The sequence below is a fragment of the Oryctolagus cuniculus genome, chromosome 14, assembly GCF_964237555.1.
Source record: "Oryctolagus cuniculus chromosome 14, mOryCun1.1, whole genome shotgun sequence".
In the NCBI taxonomy this organism is placed as follows: domain Eukaryota; kingdom Metazoa; phylum Chordata; class Mammalia; order Lagomorpha; family Leporidae; genus Oryctolagus; species Oryctolagus cuniculus.
In genome coordinates this window covers 97559962-97587661 of record NC_091445.1, presented here as the reverse complement: position 1 = coordinate 97587661, position 27700 = coordinate 97559962, and the positions used below count along the sequence as shown (strand labels likewise).

The 27700-nt window shown below is 55.3% G+C and overlaps 3 protein-coding genes across 4 annotated transcripts in view; 2 read left to right on the top strand and 1 right to left on the bottom strand.

The window, feature by feature from the left end:
- The first annotated feature begins 602 nt into the window (after positions 1–602).
- Positions 603–8601, top strand: LRRC14B (leucine rich repeat containing 14B). Its single transcript, XM_051829793.2, has 2 exons — positions 603–6035; positions 7174–8601. Exons 1-2 carry the CDS (start codon positions 5149–5151, stop codon positions 7817–7819), a joined length of 1533 nt encoding a protein of 510 aa, XP_051685753.1. The 5' UTR covers positions 603–5148; the 3' UTR covers positions 7820–8601.
- Positions 8602–11404: 2803 nt separating this feature from the next.
- Positions 11405–25639, bottom strand: CCDC127 (coiled-coil domain containing 127). The gene is made up of 4 exons (XM_002723195.5): positions 25493–25639; positions 20276–20308; positions 20027–20155; positions 11405–12251 (listed from the first exon to the last, which is right to left on the bottom strand). The coding sequence occupies exons 3-4, from the start codon at positions 20145–20147 to the stop codon at positions 11593–11595; spliced, it is 780 nt and encodes a 259-aa protein (XP_002723241.1). The 5' UTR covers positions 20148–20155; positions 20276–20308; positions 25493–25639; the 3' UTR covers positions 11405–11592.
- Positions 25603–27700, top strand: part of SDHA (succinate dehydrogenase complex flavoprotein subunit A) — a 29137-nt gene continuing 27039 nt past the window's right edge. The window contains exon 1 of one of the 2 annotated variants that reach the window (XM_017339216.3): positions 25603–25768. In XM_017339216.3, coding sequence (XP_017194705.2) covers positions 25607–25768 — 162 coding nt within the window. In that variant the 5' untranslated portion in view covers positions 25603–25606. The remainder of the gene's footprint in view (positions 25769–27700) is intronic. The other variant, XM_051829792.2, reaches the window with a different exon arrangement.

Sequence of the window (27700 nt, the reverse complement as noted above, 5' to 3'; positions counted from 1 at the left end):
CTATGAGGGTAGACGTGTGGGCTCTGGATCATGTGCGTGTAGGCTGCAAAACTACGGCTTTGCCTGTCACTTTTTACAAATTATTCTCCTCCTCTTTGTATGGAAGAGGGAAAAGCATCGACACTTAGAAGTGTATGTCCTGCTTTTAACCAGATAGAAGGAGAACAAGGAACTTTCTTTTTTTATGAGAGTGAGGGAGAGAGAGAGGTCTTCCATCTGCTGGTTCACTTCTTAAGTGGCTGCAATGGCCAGAGCTGGGCTGGTCAGGAGCCAGGAGCTTCTTCTGGGTCTCACATATGGGTGCAGGGACCCAAGCACCTGGGCCATCTCCCAGGCACGTTAGCAGGGATCTGAATCAGAAGTAGAGCAGTCGGGACACAAAATGGCACCCATAGGGGCTGCTGGCACTGCAGGCGCAGCTTTACCCACTACGCCACTGCACTGGCCCCTTGCATGTCACTTATATCCCAACAAAACTGTGTTTGACAAAGTGCAAAGTGCACACGACACCTCCTGAGGAGGAGGCGCTGTATGCCCAGTGGGCGGAGTCCCCGCTGGGTGTGGCAGGGAGAGCCCTCGCTCTGAGCTGATTGAGCTGATTCATGGAAGACTCAGGGTACCACCCAAGGCAGCTGCTGTGGTCCAGCTTTGTATTTAAGCCACGTGGCCTGTCTTCTTCCCTTTAAAAGTTTTTATTTATTTGAAAGGCATAGCAACAGAGAGAGAGAGAGAGAGAGAGAGAGAGAGAGAGAGAGAGAGAAACATGAGACAAATCTTCAATCCACTGGTTTATTCCCCAAATGACTGCAACAGCCAAGGCTGGGCCAGGCCGAAGCCAGAAGCCTGGAATTCCATCCAATGTAGGATGCAGGTGTCCCAAGCGGTGACAGCCTCCTGCACAATGACACTTGTCCCCGCGTGGCCCTTATTGGCCTCCTCTGTGACTTGCACATCTAAACTGTCACAGAGCCCAGCCTGGTGGCCCAAGGCCCAAGATATCAGGGCCAAGTTAGGTCCTCAGATGCCAGACCTGAGCACCTCCGTCTCTGGCCTTTCGTCTCGCCGGGTCTGACTGGTTTCAGAAAAGGTGGGGCAAGTTCTTCCTAAGCTTCGTGGTGCCGCTGGCTCTCTGCAGTGCTGCCGTCCTGTCGGGGCCCAGCCTTGCGGGTTGAACCAACAGGTGCGGTGACTTCTTTATGAACCTCTGTTCATTTCGTGCAACTTTGGGCGCAGGTGAGCTGAGGCTGGGAGGTGGGCGAGGGCCTGGGGCTCACTTGTGTTTTCCCTGAGATGCTACATCCGGTCAGCACCAGAGGATTCTGGCAGGGTGGGTGTTCCCGGACATGAAGGGCACTGAAGGGCTGGCCCCTAACTGGCTTCTCATCTGCAGTGCCCAAGAATTCTGAGTTGACAGGGGACAGTGCCAGTGGCCTTGGCTACACCGTCCACCCCAGGCCATCCTGCCTCCAGCAGTTACTTTGTGATGCCTGACCTCCCCTTCCTGTGAGGAGCTCCCAGCTGCAGCTAGAAGGTGGCCAGGTCACCACGGCTGTGAGTGTCCCTCCTCTGAGACCCCTCTGCGTGCCCCACCAGCCTGGTCTGCATGGGAATCAGCGCCACCCTGCACTCTGGTGGCCCTGAAATCAGAGACTTCTCAGGCAGGTGGAGCCAGGGAATGAGGCCCCATCCTCAGGGCTAGTGCAGGTCTAGCTGCTACCCCTTGGCGATCAGCTCAGGTGTTTCTAAACCAAGCTTCGTGGAGAAGCAGGCGTGGAGTCCGTGGACGAAGGTCTGGGGCTGTCCTTCCTGGAATGCGCACATAGCCCCATGTCCCCAGCCTTCTGATGGGTCCCCTCCCTGGGCAAGTCCCAGTGTTTTCCACCACAGCCCTGTGTGCACCCAGACGTGCCCCCAGAACACAGCGAGGTGACCAGGCAGAGGGTCAGGCAGGAGCCGTGCTCACCAGCAGCACCTTCAGAGAGACTGCCTCTCTGAGGCTGTGGGTTTAGCCTGGCCTGCGTCCACTCAGGGTCCTGCCTGGGCAGTGTGAGAAGAGGTGGGAGGCAGGATTGAGGTCCCGGAGCCGGGAGTCCAAGGATCAGGGCTTTGGGCTGAGTGTCACGAGCCCTGGAGTCCGTGTGCCCAGACCTTCACTGTGCCCTGCGACTCAGTTCTGATGAGCGGTCCCTTCCCTCCTCAGAGCCGACCCCCAAGCCCCAGGCTGGACTGCACCCTCTGTAATGGGTGTTCCTGCTGGCCCTGGGGTAACCAGGGGCCTCGCTTCCCCCAGGCCCGCCCAAAGGCCACCCTGGCTGCCTGGCACGTGCTCCAGATGTTTCCGGAGGGACAGCTCAGCCTAGCACTGAGGGGCTTCCTCGCCCCCCCCACCCCCCACCCAGCCCACAGCTCCTCAAAGCTCAAGCACCCAGGTAACTAAGGGCTGACAGCAGGGCTCCTGGTTAGTTGCGTGGGAGAGACTGCCACTCGGCTCCTGGTGCGGTTGTCTTCCCAGATCAGCTCCCGGAGGCCAGAGCACGGCCGAGAGCACCCGCAGGAGCGGCTAACGCCACTCACACTGTCCCCTGCTGCTGGCTGAAGCCCCCCACTGGGTGCCCTGACACAGGAAGTGGCTGTGGGAGGCGGCTTCTAGTTGCAGACCTCCCAGTGCCAGTGTAGCTGTGAGGTGGCATTGGTGAGGGACAAAGCCGAGACCTCGCCTGCCGGCTGGCTCCACCCAGTGAAGAGATTCACTCCTTGGGTGCCCAGAGCCGGGCTCCGCTAATCGTGTTCACAGAGCAGGTGTGTAGGAATTTTCACAGCGGCCAGCTCGAGACAGAGCCCCCAGCGCTGCGGGATCCCTCAGGTGGCGGGGCAGGGGGCACAAAGGACGGACCCATGCAGGGAGACACCATAGCAGCCCATGGGGACCGAGAGCCTTGTGGAGCTCGGGGGAGAAAACTCTGCTCCAGTCACGGTGGACACGTGCATTCTGTGTTCTGCAGACTCCACACGTGTGAAGTGGTCTTTGCTCTGAGACACACAGGAGACACACCCAGAGGCACTGGGGTCTGGGCTCAGAGCAGCAAGCACAGAATGGACATGTGTTGTCCTGTTTTAGGGCCCAAACTCCTTTACCCACAAGACAGCAGCTCCAGCGCAGCTGTGCCTTCAGGGAGAATCGGCCTGTGGCCCCGTGCTGGTGCCTGTGATGTGAGCTTGGCTGTGCCGTCGCAGTCATGGGAACAGAGGGGCAGGCGGGAGGCGTCCATGGAAGGTAACAGCCACTGTTCTTTTGACAGCTGTGACCCACCTGGATAAGAAGCTGTTCCTCAGGGGAGAGCACTGGTCAGCAGGAGCAGAAAGACCTCCCCCCAGGCTTGTACACGAATGAGCCCAGCACCGAGCTGGGGGCTCTTCACACCGACCGTCGTCCTGTGAGGCCCTGCCTGCTGGGCCTGGCCTGACCCTCCTCCCCTCTCACTGTGTGGTCCTGGCAGGAGCAGCCTTGAGCTCTGTGCAGTGCCACCCTGTACCACACCCACAGTCGGCTTGTGGTGTCCTAGGGCCAGAGAGAGACGTACTAGGACTACACTTGCCCCTTACACCCACCTTCCAGGCCAGCAAGGGCGAGAGGGCAGGCCTGTCCCCAGGCCTGTCCCCCTGGTCCATCCCCAACACAGGGCCAGCCTCTTGGAATAACTGGATCTCAGGTTTGTTTTTTTTTTTTTTAATGTGTTGTGTGTAGTTAGCATGTGTGGTACTTGCCTTAGGCCTGACAGGACTTTAGGGGAGACTGGTCACTTCCTGGACCCCCCACCCCACGTTGGGGGACATGGACTAAAATTCCACCCTGACCCAAGCTCAGGTGCTGTTGGCATCTGTGTTCCCCAGAGAAGCACCACCCCACACACAAGGGAAGGAAGATCTCCTGAGGTCCGGTTGGTGCAGGCTCCCTGCCCCCTCCCCAGGCCCAGGGACCTGGTGGCAAGGCCAGGACACCAGTGCTGAGTCCACACAGGTACTGTTGGCTGCCGTAAGCTGCCTGCTTTGTGTCAGGACTGATGTGTTCAGAACTTTGAGACACGAACATATCGTGCTTTCTATGTGCACTCTGGATTCTTTCGCCTAGCCCAGAAAGAAGGCCACGTGTCTGATGTCACTTGCAGCTCATGAGGGAAGGCGCTGTGGGTTCCGCCCTGGCCCATGTCCACACCCACCAAGGACAGCCACACCTGAGGAGATATCCGGCCAGGTCCCACCATCTTCTGCACAGACCCTCCCTGAGAACGCCTGAGGCTCCACTCTGCAGCAGAACCCCCTCCCTGTAACGGGTCCTCCTTGGAGAAGCACAGGCCAGAGGATGAGCTGGGGATGGTCAGACGTGGGGCTGGTGGCCGAGGCAGCTCCATCTCCTTCCCGCCCTCCACGCCCATCTCTGCCTCTGTCTCTCCTCTTCTTGCCTGTGACCTCCAGGCACACCCTGGGGGCCTGAGCTGAGTGATGGGTTCAGCAGGGGAGGGTCCGGTCGCTCAGTTGTCACTTCTGCTCGTGCAGCCTTACCTGCCTGTCAGGCCCTCCCCAGATGTTGTACAAGTGGCCTCCCCTCCATGGGACACTGAAGCCTGAAGCCCACTGGGGGACTGAAGACTTGAGGACAGGGGGTGCAGTGCTGGCCCCGGGGGGCTTAGCATCTTCTGCCTAAAGTCAGATGCCTCCCCACACCCAGACCCACGTCTGACTTCCAGGCATAAGACACAGGAAGGCTCGAGACCCCAGGGCCACTCAGGAAAGGCCGTGCTGGTCAGCCTGAGTGTGCTACAGCCCCCGACTAGATGGCAGTCGGGGCCTGTGCCGCTGTCCTCCCCTTCCGCCTGCACCGGCACCTCCCGGGCTGGCTTCTGCAGGTCTGTCCTGGGGCGCCTGATCAGCTCTGCAAGGGGCACCCCTAGCTGAAGCCGCTCTGCCTTCACCAGCTGGGGCCACGAGATCCAGCATGCACCGCTCGGGTCACAGCCAAGCAGGCGCCCCAGGACAAAAATAGCAGTCAGATGACTGCAAGGGTGGCTCACGGCTTCGGCCCAAAGCAGCTACAGCTAAAAATAGGCTTGAAGGGCACAGCCTGGGGAGAGTGGCAGGGGGACAGGCGCAATGCAGTCGCTTCGCTTCATTTCTGCTGAAGCCCTGGTGTCCCACCCCCAGCTGGCCCAGCAGGGCTTGGACAGTGTGGCGCACAACCTCTACCCACTGCTGTTCAAAGCCAGCTACCTGCAGGAGCAGGCGGAGGTGGTCTGTGCGGTGCTGGGACACTGGCCGCTGGAGGAGTTCCGGCTGGGTGCACTGCTGGGGCCAAGTGCCGACCACCCTGAGGACCTGCGTGACCGGGCTTGCAGGGCCTGCCTGGAGGCCTGCGTGCGGGGCCTCGCAAGCCACGTGCTGCATGGCGGCCGGCAGCGGCTGCGACTGGCTGACCTCACAGGCGTCCGTGACGTGCAGGTGCAGCGGTGCCCCTGCAGGAGGGCGCTGGGCAGGTGGGGCCGCACCGAGCTGCTGGCTAGGACCTGCTGTGAGCTGCAGGCTGGGCCTCCTGTGGCCGGGCGCCCCATCGAGGTCCTTGCTGACCTCTTTGTCACCGAGGGCAACTTTGAGGCTGTGGTGCAGGCCCTGCAGCCAGCAGGTCCGGCCCCTCTACGGGTGCGCTGTCCCTCATTTCGGGCTGACAGCCTCAGCCCTGGCCAGCTCCTGCATGTGCTGCGCCTGGCCGGGCCGGGCACTTTGCGAAAGCTCGAGGTGGTGCACAATGTGCGGCTGCATGCTGGCCACGTGCAGCAGCTGCTGGTCCAGGTGGGCTTCCCCCAGCTGGCCTCACTCACCCTGCCCACCAAGGCCTTTGACATGCCCCCAACCTGTGCCCCGAGCCCTGGCAGTGAGGACTCCCTCCTCACCTCCATCGCCGGGGAACTTGGCCGGATGGCCTACCTCACCGAGCTGAGTGTGGCCTTCTCCACGCTGACCGGGAAGATCCCAACGCTGCTTGGGTAAGTCCAGGGGGCCACCCGGGGCAGGGGACCTGGAGGGGCAGTGATGGAGCCCATTTCACTCTCCTGACAGAAGCAACTGCATCATGGTGTGTGGTTACCACCTCAAGCCCTGGTGGCTTCACACACATTCTCCCCAGGTCAGGGCCCCTGTGCAGCTCAGCTCAAAGTTGCTATCCACGGTTGTTGGGAGCTGTGGGCTCATGGAAAGGCCCAAAGGGGTGAGGTCCTTCTTTGGAGTCTCTCATGAGAAGCCTGGACTCTGGGCACTGGGAGTCCTGCAGCAGAGGGTGTCTGCCTCTCACCAGCTCTGCCTTGAAGAGAGGCAGAGGCAGCAGCCAGGGAGGGGTGGGTCCAGGCGGCCTTGAATGGAGGCACTGGCCACACCTAGGCCCTCGGGCAGGTGAGGGTAAGCAGGACGTGCACGGGGCCCACTGTGGGAGAGGGGGCTGGAGAGGACAGTGGGCAGGAGCCTGGTGACATTTTCTGGCTCAGAGAGGACAGACAGCAAGATGACGTCCTGGAGACGGAGCTGTGTCCCCTGAGAGGCGAGCACCAAGACTGCCTTCTCTCACTGCCTGTCTGCCCAACGGCGACTAATCAGACCGCAGATGCAGAGCCCCAGGCAGGGGCAAAGTAGGCTTCACTTCCCAGCTGCAGAGCCAGGCTCCATCTTTGTTGAGGGGAGTGATGTACTGTTTCCTGCTAGTTCACGGTCTGCCGGAGCCGTGTGCGTGATTTCCCTACACGCAACACGAATCGGGTTGCTGATAAAACAAATTTGCCATCTTCGGTGCTCGGGACGCAAAGCTCTCCTGGGTAAGGTTGGTTCTTCACACAGTGAGCACGCTCAGCTCCATGTGGCGGCACCAACGTGGCCACAGACCACACACGAGTGTGAGTGTGGCTGTGGCCTGTGTACCCGCAAACCCATTTAGGGACACTGATGTCTGAATTGCACATAGCTTTCAGGTGTCACGAACCATTTGCTCCTCTTCTGGCTTTTCACCACTCGGAAATACCAAAGTCCCCCGTGGTGCGCCGGCTGCTTGAACTCAGCCATCAGATGGGTTTGGCCACACGCTGGTTTGTGACCAGACCCCCAGACCCTCTCCTCACCCGTGCTGTTCTCCCGCAGCCCCCTGAGGACCCCACTACGCACACTGGACCTGGCCAACTGCGCCCTGAACCACGCGGACATGGCCTACCTGGCAGACTGTGTCCATGCCGGCCACCTGGAGGTGCTGGACCTGAGTGGACACAACCTGGTCCACCTGTTTCCCTCGACTTTCTTCAGGCTGCTGGGCCAGGCCGCCCAGACGCTGAGGGTGCTGACCCTGGAGGACTGCAGCATCGCCGATAACCACGTGGGCATGATGATCCTGGGCCTGAGCCCCTGCCGCCGGCTGCAGGAGTTCAGGTTCCTGGGGAACCCGCTGTCGGCCCGCGCCCTCAGGCGCCTTTTCACTGCCCTCTGCGAGCTCCCCAGGCTGCGGCGCATCGAGTTCCCAGTGCCGAGAGACTGCTACCCTGAGGACGCTGCCTATCCCCAGGACGAGCTGGGCCTGGCCAGGTTTGACCAGCAGAAGTATGACCTGATCGCCGAGGAGCTGCGAGTGGTGCTGCTGCAAGCCCACAGGGAGGATATCCAGGCCTCCACGCCCCTCTACGGGAGTTTTGACCCAGACATCGAAGAAACAAGCAATGAGCTTGGTGCTTTCTTGCTGCAAGCATTCAAAACTGCTCTAGAAAACTTCTCCAGAACACTGAGACAAACGGAGTAGATCCTTGAGTGGCTTCAGTGGCGGGCCTCACATTTCAGCCTGCAGGCCCTGGGAGTCCACCCTGGACTGGGCTTGGGCTGAGCATTCGTCACCTGCATCGCCACCACCCAAAGTGAGTCGTAGCGGAACCGTAGCACGCCTGTCGGGCCCCGGGGACAGGGAGCTCTGCCTTCTAGGAGATGCAGCTCCAGGAGCCCCGAGCACCAGCACAGCAGGACGAGAGCTGGGCTGAGGCCAAGAGGGTCAGTGAAGGCCTGGGACAGTGGGAGCGCGTCTGCCGCAGTCTCACCAGTGGAGGAGGGTCAGAGAACACGTCAGAGGGAAGTGTATAGTAAGCAGGAGCCCTAACTGTCACCGAAAAAGGAGAGACGTGAACCAGGCCCATGCCCAGCAGGAAGGCGTCCTGCTCCTCAACCTGGGGCGCAGCGCTGATGCCCACGCAGAACCGTGGCTCCCGCTCTGCGTGGCTTGTTCTCACGGTGCCTCAGTGAGCGAGGCCGAAGGCCGACTGGACCGAGGACATCTGAGCCACCTGTGCCTCGCCTCTGCTGGGCAGCCGAGGGGCAGCTCTGGTGCTCACGTGACGCCTGCCACCTGGGTCCCACCAACCAAGGAAGACGCATTTGCCCTTGGCTTCCTCCCAGAGCTGCTCCGTGCAGAGCTGAATGACTTCGTGCCAAGAAGACAGAGTGCAGTTTACTCAGCTGCAGTGTTTATTTCAACGCAATTCAGAACTTCAAAAAGGACTGCAGAGCCTGAAAATAAAAAGTTCTCTCCAGGCAGAGGCTGGTGTTTGGTTTGGTTCAACCTGAGACCCAGAACTGCAGGCACTGGCCAGGGTCTGAGTCACGTGCCCTGGCCCGGGTTTGTCCGCCCCAGGCGCTCTGGTGCTGCCCTCCCCTGCAGCCATGCTGGCAGTCTCCCTGGACTCACCCCTCGGGCACGTGCACTTTGACCCTGCGCGGGTCATGAACTGTGGTTCAGTGGCATGGGGGAAGGCATTCAACACAGTCAGCCCAGCCTCAAAGGCAGCCGCCCCAGGGCACCTGTGCTACAACACCCACCCCCTCCCCACACACACACCGAGACCTGCTGCCAGGAGGCTGCGCCCACTCCCTGCAGACTGGCCCCTCGCTAGTTTCAAGGCGCTGTCCCAGCAGGGATGGCTCCGCCTCGGTGAGCCTGGGATTGCTGTAGTGCCTGCCCGTGGCTCCTCCTGCCAGATCTCTTTCCTCAGTTCTTCCCCCTCTCCATCCCTACCAGGTCCTGCCTGCACCCAGGCCAAGCCCTGTACCTCCTCCTAGAGCAGGATGTTGGCACGGAGGCTAGGCCTCTGGGTCAGACCAGGAGGGGCGGTGGGCACAGGCAGGCAAGGGGGAGCTGCGTTCCCGACAGGCAGGGGCTGGCTGTGCTGGCATAAAGGGTTCTCATGAACGTGGCGTCCCAGTGCTCAGGCTGGTCCAGCAAACATCCCTCCCAGGGCTCAGGCCGCCTGGGTGCTGCTGCGCGCACTGCACACTGGGGCTCCTTTGCAGTCCTTCCTCCTGGCAGCAGGCCTGGGCCCGTCGGAGGGTCCGTGCAGAGGACAGCGCCCTTCCCAGCCGGCCCCTCCAGCACTGCAGCCTTTGATCTTTCCAAGATTTCCTGTGAGGATAGGAAAAGCCACACACTCCCGACCCTTGATTTTCACTGTGCGTGCTACACTCAGACGTCACAACATTGCACAGCCCAGGGATCTCCACCCTGTGCGGCACAGCAGGGCAGGCAAGTGGAGCTGGACCACCCCCCAGCACAGGCCCAAACAGGCATGCAGAGAGGGAGATGGACAGCTGTGTTTCTCATTTCTTTTTGAAAAAAAAATTTTGGTTTTCATCATATCTGAGAGAGAGATCCATTCACTAATTCAGCCCTCAAATGCTTCTAACAGCCAGGCTGGGCCAGACCAACATCAGGAGTCTGCATCTGGGCCTCCCATGTGGGTGGCAGGTGCCCAAGTACTTGGGTCCTCACCTACTGCCTCCGAGGATGTGCACCAGCTGGATAGGAAGTGGAGGAGCTGGGACTTGAACAAGACACCTGACATGGGATGCGGGTGAACCCGCTGCACCAAGCGTCTACCTGTTGACAACTTCAGGGTCCTCTCTGGGGTTTGACCTGCATGCTCTGTTCTTGTTCTGAGGTCCCATGAGGTAGCCTCAGAGTCCCCCTTCTAAGCAACCTTGATCTCAGCTGCCTACGGCCAGAGTCCTAATTAATAGAGAAAAATGGTGACGAGGTTGTCAAAGCTTAACAGAGAGGAACACTGCTGGCATCAGCCACAGGTGCAATGCAGCTACGCAGGAAGTTGAGCTTCCAAGTAGCCACTGAGGCAGAGAAGCGTTAGCCTGTCCGGCAGGAGCAGAACTAGCAGCTGCTGGCCCAGGCCCAGTTCAGGCCCTCCTTACAGTCCCCTGAGCCAGCTCCCTCACTGAGGATTTCAATCAGAGATAAACATGAGTTACCCGAGACCCGGCGTCTAACACTCGAGTCGGCGCTGTGGTGACTGTCACCCTGCAAGTGTTCTGTAGGCGTTCTCGGGGAGCACCTCACTCCCTACAGATGGAGACACTCCCTACAGATGCCCACGGGAGCGCTCCCTTCCCTGCTCGGCCCCTTGGCGTCAGGTCTGGTTCTGGAGCCACACCTGGGCAGGTTAACTCTTCAGTCCCTTGGTTCCAGCTGATCTGAGTAGACAAAGGCCTGCTTGTTACGGGCTGGCCATGGCTGGCATGCGGCAGCTTGGATCTCACCATTAATGGGGGGCTCCCTGCATCTTGACTGTTTGGGCAAACTGTGGACCGCACCAACGCCCTACTTTCCTCCTGGAGTCTGGACTTGTGTGTGTGCCAGGTGGAGGGTGCCACGCACCCCACCCTCAGTAAAAACCCTGGACACGGAGTCTCTGACAAGTGTCCCTCGTAGACCTTTCACTCGTGTTGTCACAACTTGGTATGGGAGGAGATGTGTCCTAGGGACTCCCCTGGGAGGGACCCCCTGCCTTCCACTGTAATAAACCTTCGTCACGAGTACAATTATATGCTGAATCCTACGAGATCGCCCAGCAGGTCAGGAAGCGTGGGAACGGTCTGGGGGACTCCCACCCCGACAGTAGCAGTACTTGCACATAGGACTAGAGTTACATGAAGGTGGACACACACACACAACCAGTTCATGACAGTTACGTGTACATGAACAATAAGGGGCCACCTAATTTCTAGGTTGCAACAGAAATTGAGATAATATATGTAAAGATATTCTGTAAACAAGTAAAAACTGGCCCTATTACTGTTCCGTTTCTGATTATACATCACAGTTAATCAATGATGCCTGCACTGAACCTGACACAGGCCGACTTCCACACGCACACCAGGCTGCCAACAGGGCACAACGAACACTGATGGTCTGATGGTCTCCTTCCCTTTAGGAGGTAAGATCTTCAAAACTGTGGAGGACTGATGACTGACGTCACTACTTTCTGTCAGCAGCTTTTAGTTCCACACATCACCTGACAACTTCTAAATGTAATTTGGGGAGACAGAAAAATAATTCAAGGAAAAAAACAATTTATTTAGGGAGTAATCAAAACAGACAGAACATTACTTAGGCTAAGGACACTGTACTTTACCAGATAGGAGCTTAATAACATGCTGGGCGCCCCAGAAGGCTGTGAGAAGCCGCAAGGAGGGACCCCGTGCTCCCCAGGCACCCAGGGCGCAGCGCACTTCACTCCTGTCTTACTTCTCTAGTATGACTTTCTCTACCCTCCTGAACTTTTTCAGTTCGGCGACGAGCTCCCAATACTTGAGATACAGCCACATGAGCCTCCCGTTTTGGCGCTTGTTGGTATTCCAGACGTCGCCACAATACGTATCGTGCTTAAAGATGTCGGTTAAACCCGCCACCATCTCCAGGTCAGCAGCCACTGGGTCCACCGAGGCTCGCACCAGCAGGCTCTTCTCGATGTGCAGGCGCCTGCGGCGAGGGAGCAGCAGGCTGCAGTAGATGCTCTGCCGCTCCGTGAGCGCCTCCTCAAACTCCTTCAGCAGCAGCCGGGCCCTCTGCTGCCAGTCGTCTTCCCTCTCCAGGCAGCGCAGGTACGCGCCTCTCAGAGGCTGCACCTGTCTCTCGTGCATGAGCTGAGCCCGTTCCTGTTCCAGGAGCTTCTTTTCCTCCACCAGCTTGCGGCCCTGCGAGATCAGAGCTTCTCGGTAACTAGCCGTCCTGTTCTGCTCCTTCTCTAGTTCCAAGGACAGCCGGGCGACGGCACGCCGGCTTTCTGAGATCGTGGTGTGATACTTGGCTTCCAGATCCCGTTGGAAAGCAGCTGTTCTCTCACGATATGCTTCTCTCTCTTTTTCTATTTCTTTCCGGGACTCCCTAGACCAAATCCAACCTGATGTGAATAGATTGGGGGAGAAAAATACACACAGTCAAGTCAGAGCTGGTGCTCTGAGGGCCTCGCTTCGGTAGAAGCTCAACACCTCAGAGGTACCAAGAAGGTAACATTCTGTATGCGACCATATAACAAAGTTCCCGTTTAAGAAGTTCATTTATTTATTTATTTGAAAGGCAGAGCAACAGACACAAAGAAAGAGGGCCAGAGAAAAACCTCCCACCTGCCAGTTCACTTCCACACACTTGTAAAGCTGGGGCTGGGCCAGGATGGAACCATGAGCCAGGCACTCAGTCTGGGTCTCCTACGTGAGTGGCAGGGACTCCAGGACTTGAGCCATCGCCTGCTGCCTCCCAAGTGCACATCAGCAGAAAGCAGGATTGACGCGGGGACAGGATTCGATCCCAGGCCCCGATCCACAGTGCGGGATTGATGCGGGGACAGGATTCGATCCCAGGCCCCGATCCACAGTTCGGGATTGACGCAGGGACAGGATTCGATCCCAGGCCCCGATCCACAGTGCAGGATTGGAAGCGGGGACAGGATTTGATCCCAGGCCCTGACTGAGGGTGTGGGAGTTCTAAGTGGTGGCTTCACCTGCTGTGCCATGCATCCCCCTGGCATTCTTATCTTAAAATCAGAAAGGGACAAGCATGGCAGAGAGTCCCCCGTCAGTCCTGCAGTCTGCTATGGCTATGAATATCCACCACTCTCTCTCTGGCTCTCAAATCGGTCACCACTTGCCTGCTCTGGCCCCAGTGCCCCTGTGTACTGTAGCAAGGCTTAAAAACTAATGAGTGGGCTTCCAATACTGTTGGCCTGATTCTCACGCAAGAGGTATGGCTTATGACTGGCAGCCCAGTCACTGCTGGCTCAACTCCAAGATGTTTGCTTACATCACGCGGGGCACAGGAAGATGAGGCATATACAAAACTCAACCCCGAGTCACGGCTTGGTCCTCTTCCCCAAACTGGAGACCACTGGGGTCTCACCACATGGCACTAGGGAGAGTGGGGAGGCTCACACAGGTGCCGCCCTGCTCTGCTCCACACGAGGGGCGTTAGTCCTGACGGCCCACAGACCTGGTGTGGTAGGAGTCGCCCACTCTGCCTGCAACACCGGCATCCCATTTGGATGCCAGTTCGAGTACCGGCTGCTCCACTTCTGATCTAGCTCCTTGCTAATAGCCTGGGAAAGCAGTGGAAGATGGCCCAAGTGCTTGAGCCCCTGCAGCCACATGGGATACTCAGAAGAAGCTCTGGGCTCCTGGCTTCAGCCTGGTACAGCCCTGGACATTGCGGCCAACTGGAGAGTGAATCAGCAGATGGAAGATGTCTCTTTCTATGTCTCTAACTCTGCCTTTCAAACAAATAAAAAAAAAAATCTTAAAAAAAATGGCAATAAGAAGAAACAAGCCAGCGCCGCGGCTCACTAGGCTAATCCTCCACCTAGTGGCGCCAGCACACCAGGTTCTAGTCCTGGTTGGGGCGCTGGATTCTGTCCCGGTTGCCCCTCTTCCAGGCCAGGGAGTGCAGTGGAGGATGGCCCAAGTGCTTGGGCCCTGCACCCCATGGGAGACCAGGAGAAGCACCTGGCTCCTGCCATCAGATCAGCACGGTGCGCCGGCCGCGGCGCACCAGCCGTGGCGGCCATTGGAGGGTGAACCAACGGCAAAGGAAGACCTTTCTCTCTGTCTCTCTCTCTCTCACTGTCCACTCTGCCTGTCAAAAAAAAAAAAAAAAAAAAAGAAGAAGAAGAAGAAACGAAAGGCAAACACATGGGAAAGAGGAAATAAAACCAAAATCTCGTACCTCTTATAAAAATTAACTCATAAAGGATCACGGACTTAAATGTAAAGCACAAAACTAAACCTTTAGGAAGAAAAGAGGAGAGAATCCTCAGGAATCTAGGGCTAGGAAAAGAGTTCTTAGATTTGGCACAAAAAAAAAAACTATGGTGCATGAAAGGAAAAAACAATAACCTGTCCATCAAAACTAAACTCTGCTCTGCTGGAGATCTGTGGGAGAAGGCAAGCAAAGCCACAGGCAGGGTGGATGTATTTGCAAACCACATTTCTAACTGAAGACTAGAATCCAGAGCATGTGAAGAGACCTCAAAACTCATCGTTCAAAGCAGTCAGGAGGCTGAAAGACACAAACACAGCTGTCCAACAGAGGCTGTGCCCTCTGCAGTGAGCATGGCCACTAGGGGGTGCACACTGGCCCACAACATCCCGGGAAGGACGGAGCTGGTGTCGTGGGGGCAGTGATCAGGCTGCAGCAGCAAACTGGAATTCCAGAGAAGCACTGGCTCAAGTCCTGGCTGCTCCCCTTCCAGTCCAGCTCCCTGCTAACGCTCCTGGGAAAGCAGCAGATGGTGGCCCAAGTACTTGGGCCCCTGTATCCGCATGGGAGACCTAGATGCAGTCCCAGACTCCTAGCTTTGGCCTGGCCTAGTCCCAACCGTTGTGGTCACTTGGGGAGTGAACCAGTAGATGGAAGACCTCTCTCTCTCTGTAACTCTGTGAAATAAATAAATCTTAATTTTTTAAAAAAATTGTTTATTTGAAAGACAGAGTTACAGACAGAGAAAGAGATCTTCCATCTGCTGGTTCACTCCCCAAATGGCCACAATGGCTGGAGCTGTGGCGTGGTGGGTTATGGTGCTGTTGACAGCGCCAGCATCACATATGGGCACTGGTTTGAGCCCTGGCTGCTCCACTTCTTATCCAGCTCCCTGTTAATGTGCCTGGGAAAACCGCAAAGGACAGCCCAAGTGCTTGAGCCTGTGCCCATGTAGGAGACCTGGAAGAAGCTCCTGGCTCTTGGTTTTGGTCTGGTCCAGCCCCAGCCATTGCAGCCATCTGTGGAGTGAACCAGCGGATGGAAGACACCTCTCTCTCTCTCTCTCTGTCTCCCTAACTCTGCCTTTCAAATAGATAAAAAGTAAATCTTAAAAAAGTAAAAGCTGCCGGCGCCGCGGCTCACTAGGCTAATCCTCTGCCTTGCGGCGCCGGCACACCAGGTTCTAGTCCCGGTTGGGGCGCCGGATTCTGTCCCGGTTGCCCCTCTTCCAGGCCAGCTCTCTGCTGTGGCCAGGGAGTGCAGTGGAGGATGGCCCAAGTGCTTGGGCCCTGCACCCCATGGGAGACCAGGAGAAGCACCTGGCTCCTGCCATTGGATCAGCGTGGTGCGCTGGCTGCGGCGGCCATTGGAGGGTGAACCAACGGCAAAGGATGACCTTTCTCTCTGTCTCTCTCTCTCACTGTCCACTCTGCCTGTCAAAAAAATAAAATAAAATAAAATAAATAAAAGCTAAACATGTACCTGCAATAAACTCAGCAAATGCATGTCTGGCCATCTACCCCAGAGAAATGAAAACTTATGTCCCACAAATACTTGTACAGGAAGATTTATGACAGCTTTATTCATAAAAGCCAAAAACCGGGAACAATGCCGCCACCCTCACGGGTGAGTGGCTGAACAAATGGTGGTCCATCCACAGTGTGGACTGCTACTCAGCAATGAGAAGGACCCATGGACTATCGACACAATAACCTGTACGGGTCTTGGGATTTCCGCGACTGGAAAAAGCTAACCCCAAAAGGGTACATGGTATGCGATTCCATTTATGTAACATTCTTGAAAGACAAAATCAAAAAAGTGGAGAAGAGTGGCTAGCCCAGATCCGGGCCACCTGAGGAAGACGTGTCCCCTGGCTGCACTGACACTGTGCTGTATGGTTCTGCAGTGTCACCACTGCAGAGATGGGCTCTCTGTGCCATTTACTACAACACTTGTGACCCAGAGACTTCAAACTGCTTAAGTCAAAGACATTACGTTGAATGTAATGAACTCCACCAGTTCCTTCCTGCTCTAAGACTATGTTTTTAGATCAGGAGAGAAAACATGGGAGAGATGGGAGGAGACACAGGAAGACGAGATGAAAGGAGACACCTGACTGCCCCCCAGGGGAGTGGCTTGGGGTAAGCATGTCCCCAGGACTGCACTCCTACCAGCACAGCTATTCCAGAAGACAGAAGATGCAGGGACAGGCATAAGGGTAAGGCACAGGGTAAGCTGCTGCCTGGGAAGCCTGCATCCCATACCAGAGTGGCAGTCAGGTCCTCACTCCTCTGCTTCTGGTCCAGCTTCTTGCTAATGCACCTGGGAAGGCAGATGATGTCCCAAGTACTTGGGTCCCTGCTCACTGTGTGGGAGACCAGGATGGCCCAGTTGTTGTGGGCATGTGGGGAGTGGACCAGCAGATCAAAGATCTCTCTCTGTCAACCTTCCTTTCAAATATATAAAAATCTTTTTTTTTTTTAAGTTAGAAAATCTAGCAATTTAAATGATCAGAATAAAACTAGTCTCTCATTAGTAAGTCAATCAATAGTGTGTACAAGGTACAGTGTTCACGTATCTGCCTTTACTTCCACACTATACTAGGGGACTAGTTAATACTCAGATGCTGTGTTGCCAACAGGTTAAGCTGCAACTCGGGGAGCCGGTATTCCCTACTGGATACTCTGCAATTCCAGTCCAGCTTCCTGTTAATCTACAGATGTTGGCCCAAGTACTTGGGTTCTTGCCACCCACATAAGAGACCCAGATGGAATTCCTGGCTTTGGCCTGACACAGAACTGGCTGTTGCAGGTGTTTTGGAAGCAAACAGAAGATCTCTCTTGGTCTCTCTCCCTCTATCACTCTGCCTTTCAAATAAACAAACATTAAAAAAAAAAAAAAAACCCTCAAACATTGCAATATAATTTTAAAGTTCCACATTACATTTTTGGAGAATTATAATAATGCAAAGTTAATAGTCAAGAAAAAAAAATATTCCTTCCTCAACCCTCCTCAGGAACCGAAAGCATCATTTCATAAGCCCAAAAAAGGAAGGCAAGAATTTCGCCATTAAAAGTTATTACCAGAGCCTATAAAAGTCAGAGGTCCATCTGTACAACAAATGGAGAATCAGTCATGTCAGGATTTCTCTCAGCCTCCAAGCCAATGAATTATTACATTATAAATGCAATTTAAGCCTTCTAATCCACCCACTGAGGTGAGTTTGCCACCCCAGACACAGGCAACAGTGGCCTCTCCCAGGATAAGCAGAGCAAGACTGAAGGTTCATGAGCTTTTAGCTGGTAGTGCTCTACGGCGGGAGCAGGCACGGGAGCAGATCCCCAGTTTATAAACAAGCACTCTGCCCACAGGAGCAGATCACTGGGTTACACACAAGCACTCTGCCCACGGGAGCAGATCACCAGGTTACACACAAGCACTCTGCCCACGGGAGCAGATCACCGGGTTACAAACGAGTACTCGGCCCACGGGAGCAGATCACCAGTTTATAAACAAGCACTCTGCCCACGGGAGCAGATCACCAGTTTATAAACAAGTACTCTGCCCACGAGAGTAGATCACCAGTTTATAAACAAGTACTCTGCCCACGGGAGCAGATCACTGGGTTATAAACAAGCACTCTGCCCACGGGAGCAGATCACCAGTTTATAAACAAGCACTCTGCCCACAGGAGCAGATCCCTGGGTTATAAACAAGTACTCTGCCCACGGGAGCAGATCCCTGGGTTATAAACGAGTACTCTGCCCACGGGAGCAGATCACCAGTTTATAAACAAGCACTCTGCCCACAGGAGCAGATCCCTGGGTTATAAACGAGTACTCTGCCCATGGGAGCAGATCCCTGGGTTATAAACGAGTACTCTGCCCACGGGAGCAAATCACCAGTTTATAAACAAGTACTCTGCCCACAGGAGCAGATCACTGGGTTACAAACAAGTACTCTGCCCACGGGAGCAGATTACCGGGTTACAAACAAGCACTCTGCCCACGGGAGCAGATCCCTGGGTTATAAACGAGTACTCTGCCCACGGGAGCAGATCCCTGGGTTATAAACGAGTACTCTGCCCACAGGAGCAGATCACCAGTTTATAAACAAGTACTCTGCCCACAGGAGCAGATCACCGGGTTACAAACAAGTACTCTGCCCACGAGAGCAGATCACCAGGTTACACACAAGCACTCTGCCCACGGGAGCAGATCACCGGGTTACAAACGAGTACTCGGCCCACGGGAGCAGATCACCAGTTTATAAACAAGCACTCTGCCCACGGGAGCAGATCACCAGTTTATAAACAAGTACTCTGCCCACGAGAGCAGATCACCAGTTTATAAACAAGTACTCTGCCCACGGGAGCAGATCACCAGTTTATAAACAAGCACTCTGCCCACAGGAGCAGATCACTGGGTTATAAACAAGTACTCTGCCCACGGGAGCAGATCACTGGGTTATAAACAAGCACTCTGCCCACAGGAGCAGATCACTGGGTTATAAACAAGTACTCTGCCCACGGGAGCAGATCACCGGGTTACAAACAAGTACTCTGCCCACGGGAGCAGATCACCGGGTTACAAACGAGTACTCCTGCCGGCCTGACTTCCTAAGAAATCCAAGCAGGTAAAAACTCACCAAATAAAATGCATCACTGTAGGGCCAACGTTTGGCGCAGCAGTTAACCCAGGCTGCAACACCTGCGGTACATACTGCAGTGCCTGGCTTTGGGCCCAACCCCACTCTCCACCCGTTTCCTGCTAAGTACACCCTGGGAGCCAGCACACGATGCTTAGTTGTCTGGATCCCTGCACCCGCGTGGGAGACCCAGGTTGAGTTCTGGGCTCCTAGCTTTGGCCTGGACCAGCCCTGGATGTTTTGCTGTGAGCATCTGGTGAATAAACTAGTGGATGGGAGACCTCTCTCTCTCCTCTCTTTCAATAAAATGAAAAAAAAGTTTTTAAAGGATCACTACAAAGAGAGGGCAGTTTTCACTTCTCTTTCACTTGACCAGTTTCCCATCTCTCTCAGCGTCAACCCAGAAGAAATATAAAACCAACACTGCTGAATCGGTCCTCTGATAGGCTTGGAAGCCAAGGGCTGGAACCTTGTAAGTCTGCAAGTGACCGGTGCTGAGTCAAGTCAGACCAGTGGGAACTCTGGCCAGGCCGAGACCTTCCAAACGCTGACCGCACCCCCTCAACGGGCTTTCCTTAGGCCTGTTTTCCTCAGGAGTCCCCACGAGGGCGACAGAAGCAGGGCGCCCTCCAGAGCAGAGATGCCTGCAGAGGGGTGTGTGTTACCAGAACCCACTCCTCAGAAAATCCTGCTAACACTGTTGTAGTGTTTACTTATTTGCTCCTCACCGTGTGTTGAGGCAAGTATGACAAGTAAACCAGGAGTCAGAAAGGTGAATTAATTTCCCGAAAATTCACTGTAAGGGCTCAAACTAGAGCACCCGTCAGGTCCCAAAGCCTCTGTCTTTGGGTTCCCACACAGTGCTCCTCCACACGTGCAGCCTGAAAAACAAAAATATTAGGAAAACCTTGGGGCCGGCACTGTGGCGCAGTGGGTTAACGCCCTGGCCTGAAGTGCCGGCATCCCATATGGGTGCCGGTTCGAGACCCGGCTGCTCCACTTCCTGTCCAGCTCTCTGCTATGGCCTGGGAAGGCAGTGGAGGATGGCCCAAGTCCTTGGGCCCCTGCACCTGCGTGGGAGACCGGGAAGAAGCTCCTGGCTCCTGGCTTCGGATTGGCGCAGCTCCAGCCGTTGCGACCATCTGGGGAGTGAACCATTGGATGGAAGACCTCTCTCTCTGCCTTTGCCTCTCCTCTCTCTGTGTAACTCTGCCTTTCAAATAAATAAATAAATCTTTAAAAAATAAAAAAATTAAAAAAAATATTAGGAAAACCGTGACTTACGAAAGGCTGCCAATCCCAGCATTGGAACCAACAGGGCGTAATTCCACCTGCTTCCGTCACCCCCATCAGCCCTGGAATTAGGGCGGATATTCCAATTTGGGGGGTCATTTAAGTTATTCATGGATAAACCTTGAAGTAAAAGAAAAATCCATTAACTACATAACAGGAATACTCACACATCTGTCACAATAACGTCACCTACACAGAACATATGAATTATTTTTTATTCAAGAAAATCTTCAGTCTCACCTGCATGCAGCACAGCGGTGAGCACACTGGCGCCTACGAAAGGAGAAACAAGAGCTTAGTGAGACAAGTCACAGTCTAGCAGGGGACGGGGGACAGCTGCGACTAAGGAACTGGAGCAGGTAGAGCGGGACATACTCTCCAGTGTCCACACTTACATGTGCGCCCGTAAATGACCTTACTATGCTAAAAAAGGCTTCAAGAGTCAGGACCCGACTCTCCCTACTTTGAACAGGTGCTCACACAATGGGCAGCGAACCTGCAAACTCATTTTGACTGGGTTACACTGCTCAGAGCATGTTTGTCAAGACCACAGTTCTTACAATGGAAAGCCTCCTATGGGGAAGAGGCTGCAACTGGCAAGGAATAATGCTGCCCATGGAATAGCAGTACCCTTTGATATGCTTACAAGCCGTGGCACCTACATCTATCCTCATGAACAGGCCTGCATTGGAGTAATTGCCTATTTTGAACAGGTCAGAGATTTGGCACTTAGAGCCTTAAATATAAATCCTCCTGGGGCCAGCGCCATGGCGCACTGGGTTAATCCTCCACCTGCAGTGCCAGCATCCCATATGGGCACCGGTTCTAGTCCTGGCTGCTCCTCATCCAGTCCAGCTCTCTGCTGCGGCCTGGGAGGGCAGTGGAGGGTGGCCCAAGTGCTTGGGCCCCTGCATCCATGTGGGAGACCAGGAAGAAGCACCTGGCTCCTGGCTTCGGATCAGCACGGCGCCGGCCGTCGCGGCCATTTGGGGAGTGAACCAACAGAAGGAAGACCTTTCTCTCTGTCTCTATCTGTCAAATAAAAATAAAATAAAAATCTTAAATAAATAAATAAATATAAATCCTCCTATTATAGTCAGCTCTTTAGAAACCAAGTTCAAGGCCCAGGTGAATGGTTCCCTGATTTCCTCGCCAGAGTCTTGGAGGCAGTAGAGAAAAGATGACCGCTTAGCCCTGATCAAGACAAGTTGGTCAAACGATTAGCTGGGAAGGTGCTACCAAAGAAGCAAAAGCTGCCATCGCCCCAGTCCGTCATGAAGACTTTTCTAAATGGATAGTAGCTACAAAGGAGGTAAACCCTGCTGATACACCCATACAGGCCCTAACTGCGGCCATTAACAAACTGAACACAAGTCTAATGGTCCGCAGTTTGTTGGGGATGTCAGGAAACGGGACACCTATGGCGAATCTGCCCAAATGCTGACAGACGGGGCAAGCCCAAAACGCTGTGTTCCAGATGTAAAAAAGGCATCAGTTGGGCAAAAGATTGCAAGACCAAGCCTTTAAACTCCCAGTAGGGTGGCCCTCAGCCCAACAAGTAAGAGGCATGGAGTCACCACACAGACCCTGGGAGTCAGGTGAAAGCAGGCCAGAGGTGAGCAGCCAGCAGACTCATTTATTTCAGCTGGTGCCAGCAACTTATATAGCCGAGGCAGCCAATCCGATTAAGGGCAGTTTATGCCCTAACCAATCACAGCCTGTTGCCAGGCAGGCTCTGTTGCCAGGTGGGTTTCGAAGCCATTCCTGAGTAACTGATGCTCACTTGTCAGCGGCCATCTTGGCATGACCTTCTCATTCCACCACATTTCCCCCTTTTCGTTTGTTTTTGAGCAACTGGAGGCATGATACTTGGCCATACCATTGTTGACCCCGTTTCCATGTGGCCTCTGTAGGCGGCTGTGCCTGTCTTAGGTTGTCCCCCAGGGGATCTTAGATCTTACCCATCGTTGACTAACCAGCCCTCAAAATGGGAGACCACAGGAGTGCTTGCTCAGACGGGGGTAGGAATGAGGAACAACGGTAATCAGGAATGGCATCACTGCACACAGGCTGTGGGCCATCTGAGCGGCTGACCAGAGCTAGTGGGGTATAAAACAGTAGCAGATGTGGCTGTGGGCAATTTCTCAGGGCAGGATGATAGGGCAGGTGCGTCTGCTAACAAGGTGGACTCTCAGTCTTGTTCAGCTGGTCCTGGTTGACTGTCAGTTGCAGGCTTGATGTTTCTGGCTGGTACCCAAATGGGCTGTCCCGCATCCTCTGGAAAGATACAAGCATACCCTCGGCCCTTGGTTAGCAGGAGCCTTGTTACAGGTGTTGGAATCCAGGGCCTGAATTCTGCATCCGCTCCTATATTAACGGCAAACATGCGGGTGGGATGGGGTCTAGCAGCTGCCCTGAGAGCCTGGGGTGCCTGGGGACTGCCACAAACATGGGGATCCTCACTGGGTGTGGATGGGATGACCTCGCATGGGTTATTGCCTTGAGGTCGTCTAAGTTCATCCCACAGATATTTGGGGGGTGGCTGACCAGGCATTGCTGCGTTGTCTGCTGTTTCACTGTTAGAGCTCTCTCTCCCCAAGTCATCAACTGATGTCTGTGAGACAGGGACCTGGAGTGACAGGCTCTCATCACTCACTGATTCATCATGTTTGTCACTCTGTGTGGGTTTCTGAGAGGGGGTATCTTTCCCATCTCTGAGCGCTTAAGAGCGGCACGCCATGCCAACTCTAGCCAAAGGGAAGACACGCACAGCACTGCTGCCATAACAAAACAAATTCCTAGCACCTCAGCGGCTGATGGCATTCTGCAGGGGTTCCCTACGTTAGACAAATAGACAGTGGTGTGTCAGATCATAAGTATGTCCTGTGCCTAGTGGGGGATTTCCTTGATTCGTTAGGTCAAGGCTGTATGCCCACATGGTAGCTCCAGAGCGTCACCTCTCTTGAGTGAGGGAAGATGACTGGTTCAGAATTCTGGGATGATCTGAATTTGCCGAGTGAACCGAAAGTAAAAGGAGGAGCCGAGAAGTGGCGTATGCTTCTGGGCGGTGTTGACTAACCTGGGGTCACTTCAACTGAGGACAAGGACAAGGAAAGGGGCGTGGGAGGGGGTTCTGTGCTCACCCTCACAGAACTAAACAGCACACAAAACACCAAGGGGCCTATTTGCCGAAATCAAGGGGGGACCTCGCCAAGTCTGACACGCTCTGTCACCTTGGGCGCCAGATGTTGCTGTGGATTCGTTCTGAGGAGGAGCGTGGTGGGGGCAAGAGGCACGGAGTCACCACACAGACCCCTGGAGTCCGGTGAAAGCAGGCCAGAGGCAAGCAGCCTGCAGGCTCGTTTATTTCAGTTGCTGCAGCAGATTAAATAGCCAAGGCGGCCAATCCGGTCAAAGGGGCAGTTTATGCCCTAACCAATCACAGCCTGTTGCCAGGTGGGTTTCAAAGCCATTGGTGAGTAACTGCTGGCATGGCCTTCTCTCATCCCACCACGGTTGTTGTGGTAAACTTTACATTTCAACTTGACTGAGCCACAAATGCTGACATTTGCTAAACATGTCAGGCTGTGTTTGTGAGGGCATTCCTGGATCAGACTAGCATTGAATCCTCCAAACAATTCCTCACAATAAATCAAACATTCCAAGTGTATATATATGCACAGTGTGTGCACATACATACATACACGGCATCTACACATACATGCACGCCGTACACATGTAAACGAGAACACTTCGAAAAGGTCATGGAAAACGTTTGGTGCAAACATTTTGAAATCAGTCCATGCACAGCTTTTCATCACACATATTTTCCATGAACTCTCTCAACTGCCTCTGTAAATACACTCATATATTCTATGGGTTGTCTCTCTGGAGAACCCTAATACACTTCCAAATGTATCTATAATCAACTCAACAATGGGCTCACACTGCTCATATTGATACGCTGTGAAGAATGAGCTACACATCGGTAGGAGCCAGACAAGGATAAGGTCTTCCCAGCAGAGAATGTGAGGGAGGCAGGACCAAGTGGGGACGCTGTGGACACCACAAGGGAGGAGGGCCGAGTGGGGACGCCAGGGACACCACGCGAGGGAGGCGGGACCGAGTGGGGACGCCGGGGACACCACGCGAGGGAGGCGGGACAGAGCGGGGACGCCGGGGACACCACGCGAGGGAGGCGGGACCGAGTGGGGACGCCGGGGACACCACGCGAGGGAGGAGGGCTGAGTGGGGACGCCGTGGACACCACGCGAGGGAGGCGGGACCGAGCGGGGACGCCGGGGACACCATCAGTGGCGCATCCAGGGCTGTGGCCTCCTGCGTGGGGAAGACAGGGACAGCGCTGGGGACTTTCCGTGCTTACACGGGGACAGTGACTGCAGAAGACCACAGAGAGCCTGCTGCAGGTGCGGAGTGCCCTCCAGACCCGGGCTGGGCACTCACACAGCAGCCACGAGAGCTTTCAGCCTGCTTCACGAGCCACCACCACAAACACCCGCTTACTAAACAGTTACTCACGGGTCACATACGAAACGAGAAACTCAAGTTTTGTGACAATTTTAACAGCTTTGCAATAAACACTTAATATCTAAATTGACAAAATTATGATAGACAATAATGATAGATGCAAAAAACATGGCTCAGAAGTTGATACTGGTGGAGTATGTGGCAATCACAGGCTCTAACAATTAGGCAGGTACCTAATTTAGAAAGTACTCAACCTGCAGGACTCCCTAGGAGGCACAGTCGGCCTGCGTGAGCTCGAACGGGTGGCGCGGGCTGTTCCCCACACACCTCCCAGACGCCTGCGCTCTGCTTGCTGATAACGCAGTGCAAACAGCTACCGCACTCCATGGTTTACCAACAGAAAAAGTGTTCGTGCGGGGCGGGTGAGCTCCTTCTTCCTATCTTGTCTGCGGTGGCCGTGTCCCTGTACCTTCCCTCCGCACCCACGAAGCCCACCGCCGGCGCAGACGGCCCAGGGACGCCCCCAGGAAAGTAAGCGCCACGCACAGTTTCTTTGGCCTTACTTACTAACAGCAGAAATAAAACAGGCATTGTTGTAAATTTAACAAGAATTAAGTTATTTTCCCCAAAATAATGCAAAACATATTACTAATCCAATGAAAACGCAGGCACCACAATTATTTGAGAAAAGACTTCAACTATCTTACATGAACGCGCATATTAGGAAAACCAGAACCTTCCAGTTGTAGACTCGGAGTCGCCGAGGGACCCACACAGAGGCTCCCGCGCGGAGCCGCCCCAGGGTCCTGCACCTGCGGCCGCGAACCTGGGAGTCGCGGCGCCCAGCACAGGCCGGACGGCGCAGGGTCCCCACGCCGCAGCGGCTCGCTCCTCACCACCGCTCAGCCCTGCCAGCCCGGCTTTTAAAGAAATACCGCTCAAGCCCGCCCTGACCAGAGCCGCACCCACCTGCGCTGCGGGCGCCCAGACCTCCTGGCCCCCGGACCTCCTGGCCCCCTCAGCGCCGCCGGCCCCCGGCCAGTGCGCAGGCGCAGGCTGCCACCCGCCGATCCCGGAGGCGACATGTGCGCAGGCGCGGAACTTCCCGTCGTCCCCGCCCCGGATGTGGCGTTTGCGCAGACGCGTCCTGCGCGGGGGCTGGCGGGACAGCGTTGGGCCGTCATGGCTGGGGTCCGAGTGGTGTCGCGGCTGCTGTTGGCGCGGCGTTTGGCGCTGACCCGGGCGGTGAGTCGGCGCCGGGGACCGGCAGGGCCGAGGCAGCGGTGGTGGGAGCGCGGCGCTCCCGAGCGGGGTGCAGTGGACGGCTTGTCCCGGTGAAGGTCACGACCCGTTAGAGGCCAAGGTCGCTGCTGCCCTGGCCCCTGGCTCTGGACGTGGCGGGCGGGGACCCCGGAGGCGAAGGCGCGGCTGCGGGGCGGACGTGATCCTACCCGGGCGCCGGAGAAGCGCGGGGCTCGCGCAGGAGCGGCCGCGGCTGCCGCCGCGCGTCTGTCCGGGCGCCCTCTCCGGCCGCGGCTCCGGCGTCTTGCTTGGCCGGACGCGGGTGCTTCGCTGCTTGTTCCCTCAGTTTCAGTGCGCTCGCCAGTGCCCCTGCGAGTCGCCAAGGCCCCTGCGGGGCTTGACAGGCCCGGGGCTCAGCCGTCGCGAGAGGGCCCGCAGGCGGTGACTGAATGCGCCCACCGGAGGGGGCCGGGGCCCCTTCTGCGGGCCGCAGTGGGTGTCCGGGGAAGCCGCGCTGGCCTGCCTTTCCTCCCGTCGCGGCGAGGCTGGAGCCGGCGGAACGCGCTCTCGTGCGGCTGGCTGCTTGCAAACCAGAGGGCCAGGAGGAGCAGCACGGAACCGCACGCAGGCCTGCGCGAAGAGGGGGTCTGGGCCTTCTCGTGAGGATGGCGCTCTTCCTCCAGAAATTGTGCCCTCAAGCAGTGTATTGCACTTAAGGTTGGCTCATTTCCTGAAGAACTGGAGTTTACCAAGGAAAATGAGAGTCAAATTAAAAGAGAAAAAAGGCAATTTTAGGATAGTTAGCTGAGAATTGACTATAAAGTCGATGTTGGGGCCGGTGGTGTGGCCTAGCGGTAAAGCCGCCGGCATCCCATATGGGCGCCTGTTGGAGTCCGGCTGCTGCTCTTCCGATCCAGCTCTGCTGTGGCCTGGGAAAGCAGTGGAGGATGGGCCAGGTCCGTGGGCCCCTGCACCTGTGCCTGGAGGAGGCTCCTGGCTTCGGACCGGCCCAGCTGGGGAGTGAACCAGTGGGTGGAAGACCTCTCTGCCGTTCAAATAAATACATATTTTTTTAAAAGTAGGTGTTGAGGATAATTTCAGAAAAATGAATAGGTAATTTATCTCCTTTTTATCAGTTTTGTGTTTTCAAGCCATTCTGTCATTATGGCTGCTTTCAAGTTACTAATTTTTTGCCTTTCTTTTAACCGTTCTGAAGCAATTTATTCCAAGAGGAAAGTAAAACGATGGACCTGAAATATTTAATTGCTTGCTTCCAATGAAGTGTTTCAAAACTCTTAGGATGAACACCCAAAAAACTGTCCTAGGATAAGCTAACTTCTTTTCTTAAATGGATTGATCTGGGGCCAACGTTGTGGTACAGAGGGTAAAGTCACAGCCTTCAACACTTGACATCCCACCTGGGCGCTGGTTTGTGTCCCGACTGCTACACTTCAGATCCAGTCCCTGCTAATGGTCTGGTACAAACAGCAGATAGCCCAAGTGCTTAGGCCCCTGCTACCCACATGGGAGACCTGGAAGAGGCTCCTGGCTCCTGGCTTCATCCTGGCCCAGTGCCTGCCTTTGCAACCATCTGGGGAATGAACCAGCAGGTAGAAGATCCCTCTCTGTATAACTCTGACTCTCAGATAAATCTTTTTTTTAATGTATTGATCTGAATACATTTTAATGGTGTATCTGGAATTATTTAGGTCTGTATAGGAATAGCCTTTGGTTTTGCTTTTTGGATCATTATATAAATGATATTCAGTTCTGTATTCTACATATGTCTTTCCTGGTTCATTTGAAAAGTGGCTTGGTTGTGGTGTTAACCTGGATTTTAGTCTTAGTTTGGAGTATCTCAGAGGCTTTCCCCAAGGGTCCTTAGGTAGTGGGGAAACTACGAGATGCTGAGCCACCAGGCTGACTCTGACCTTA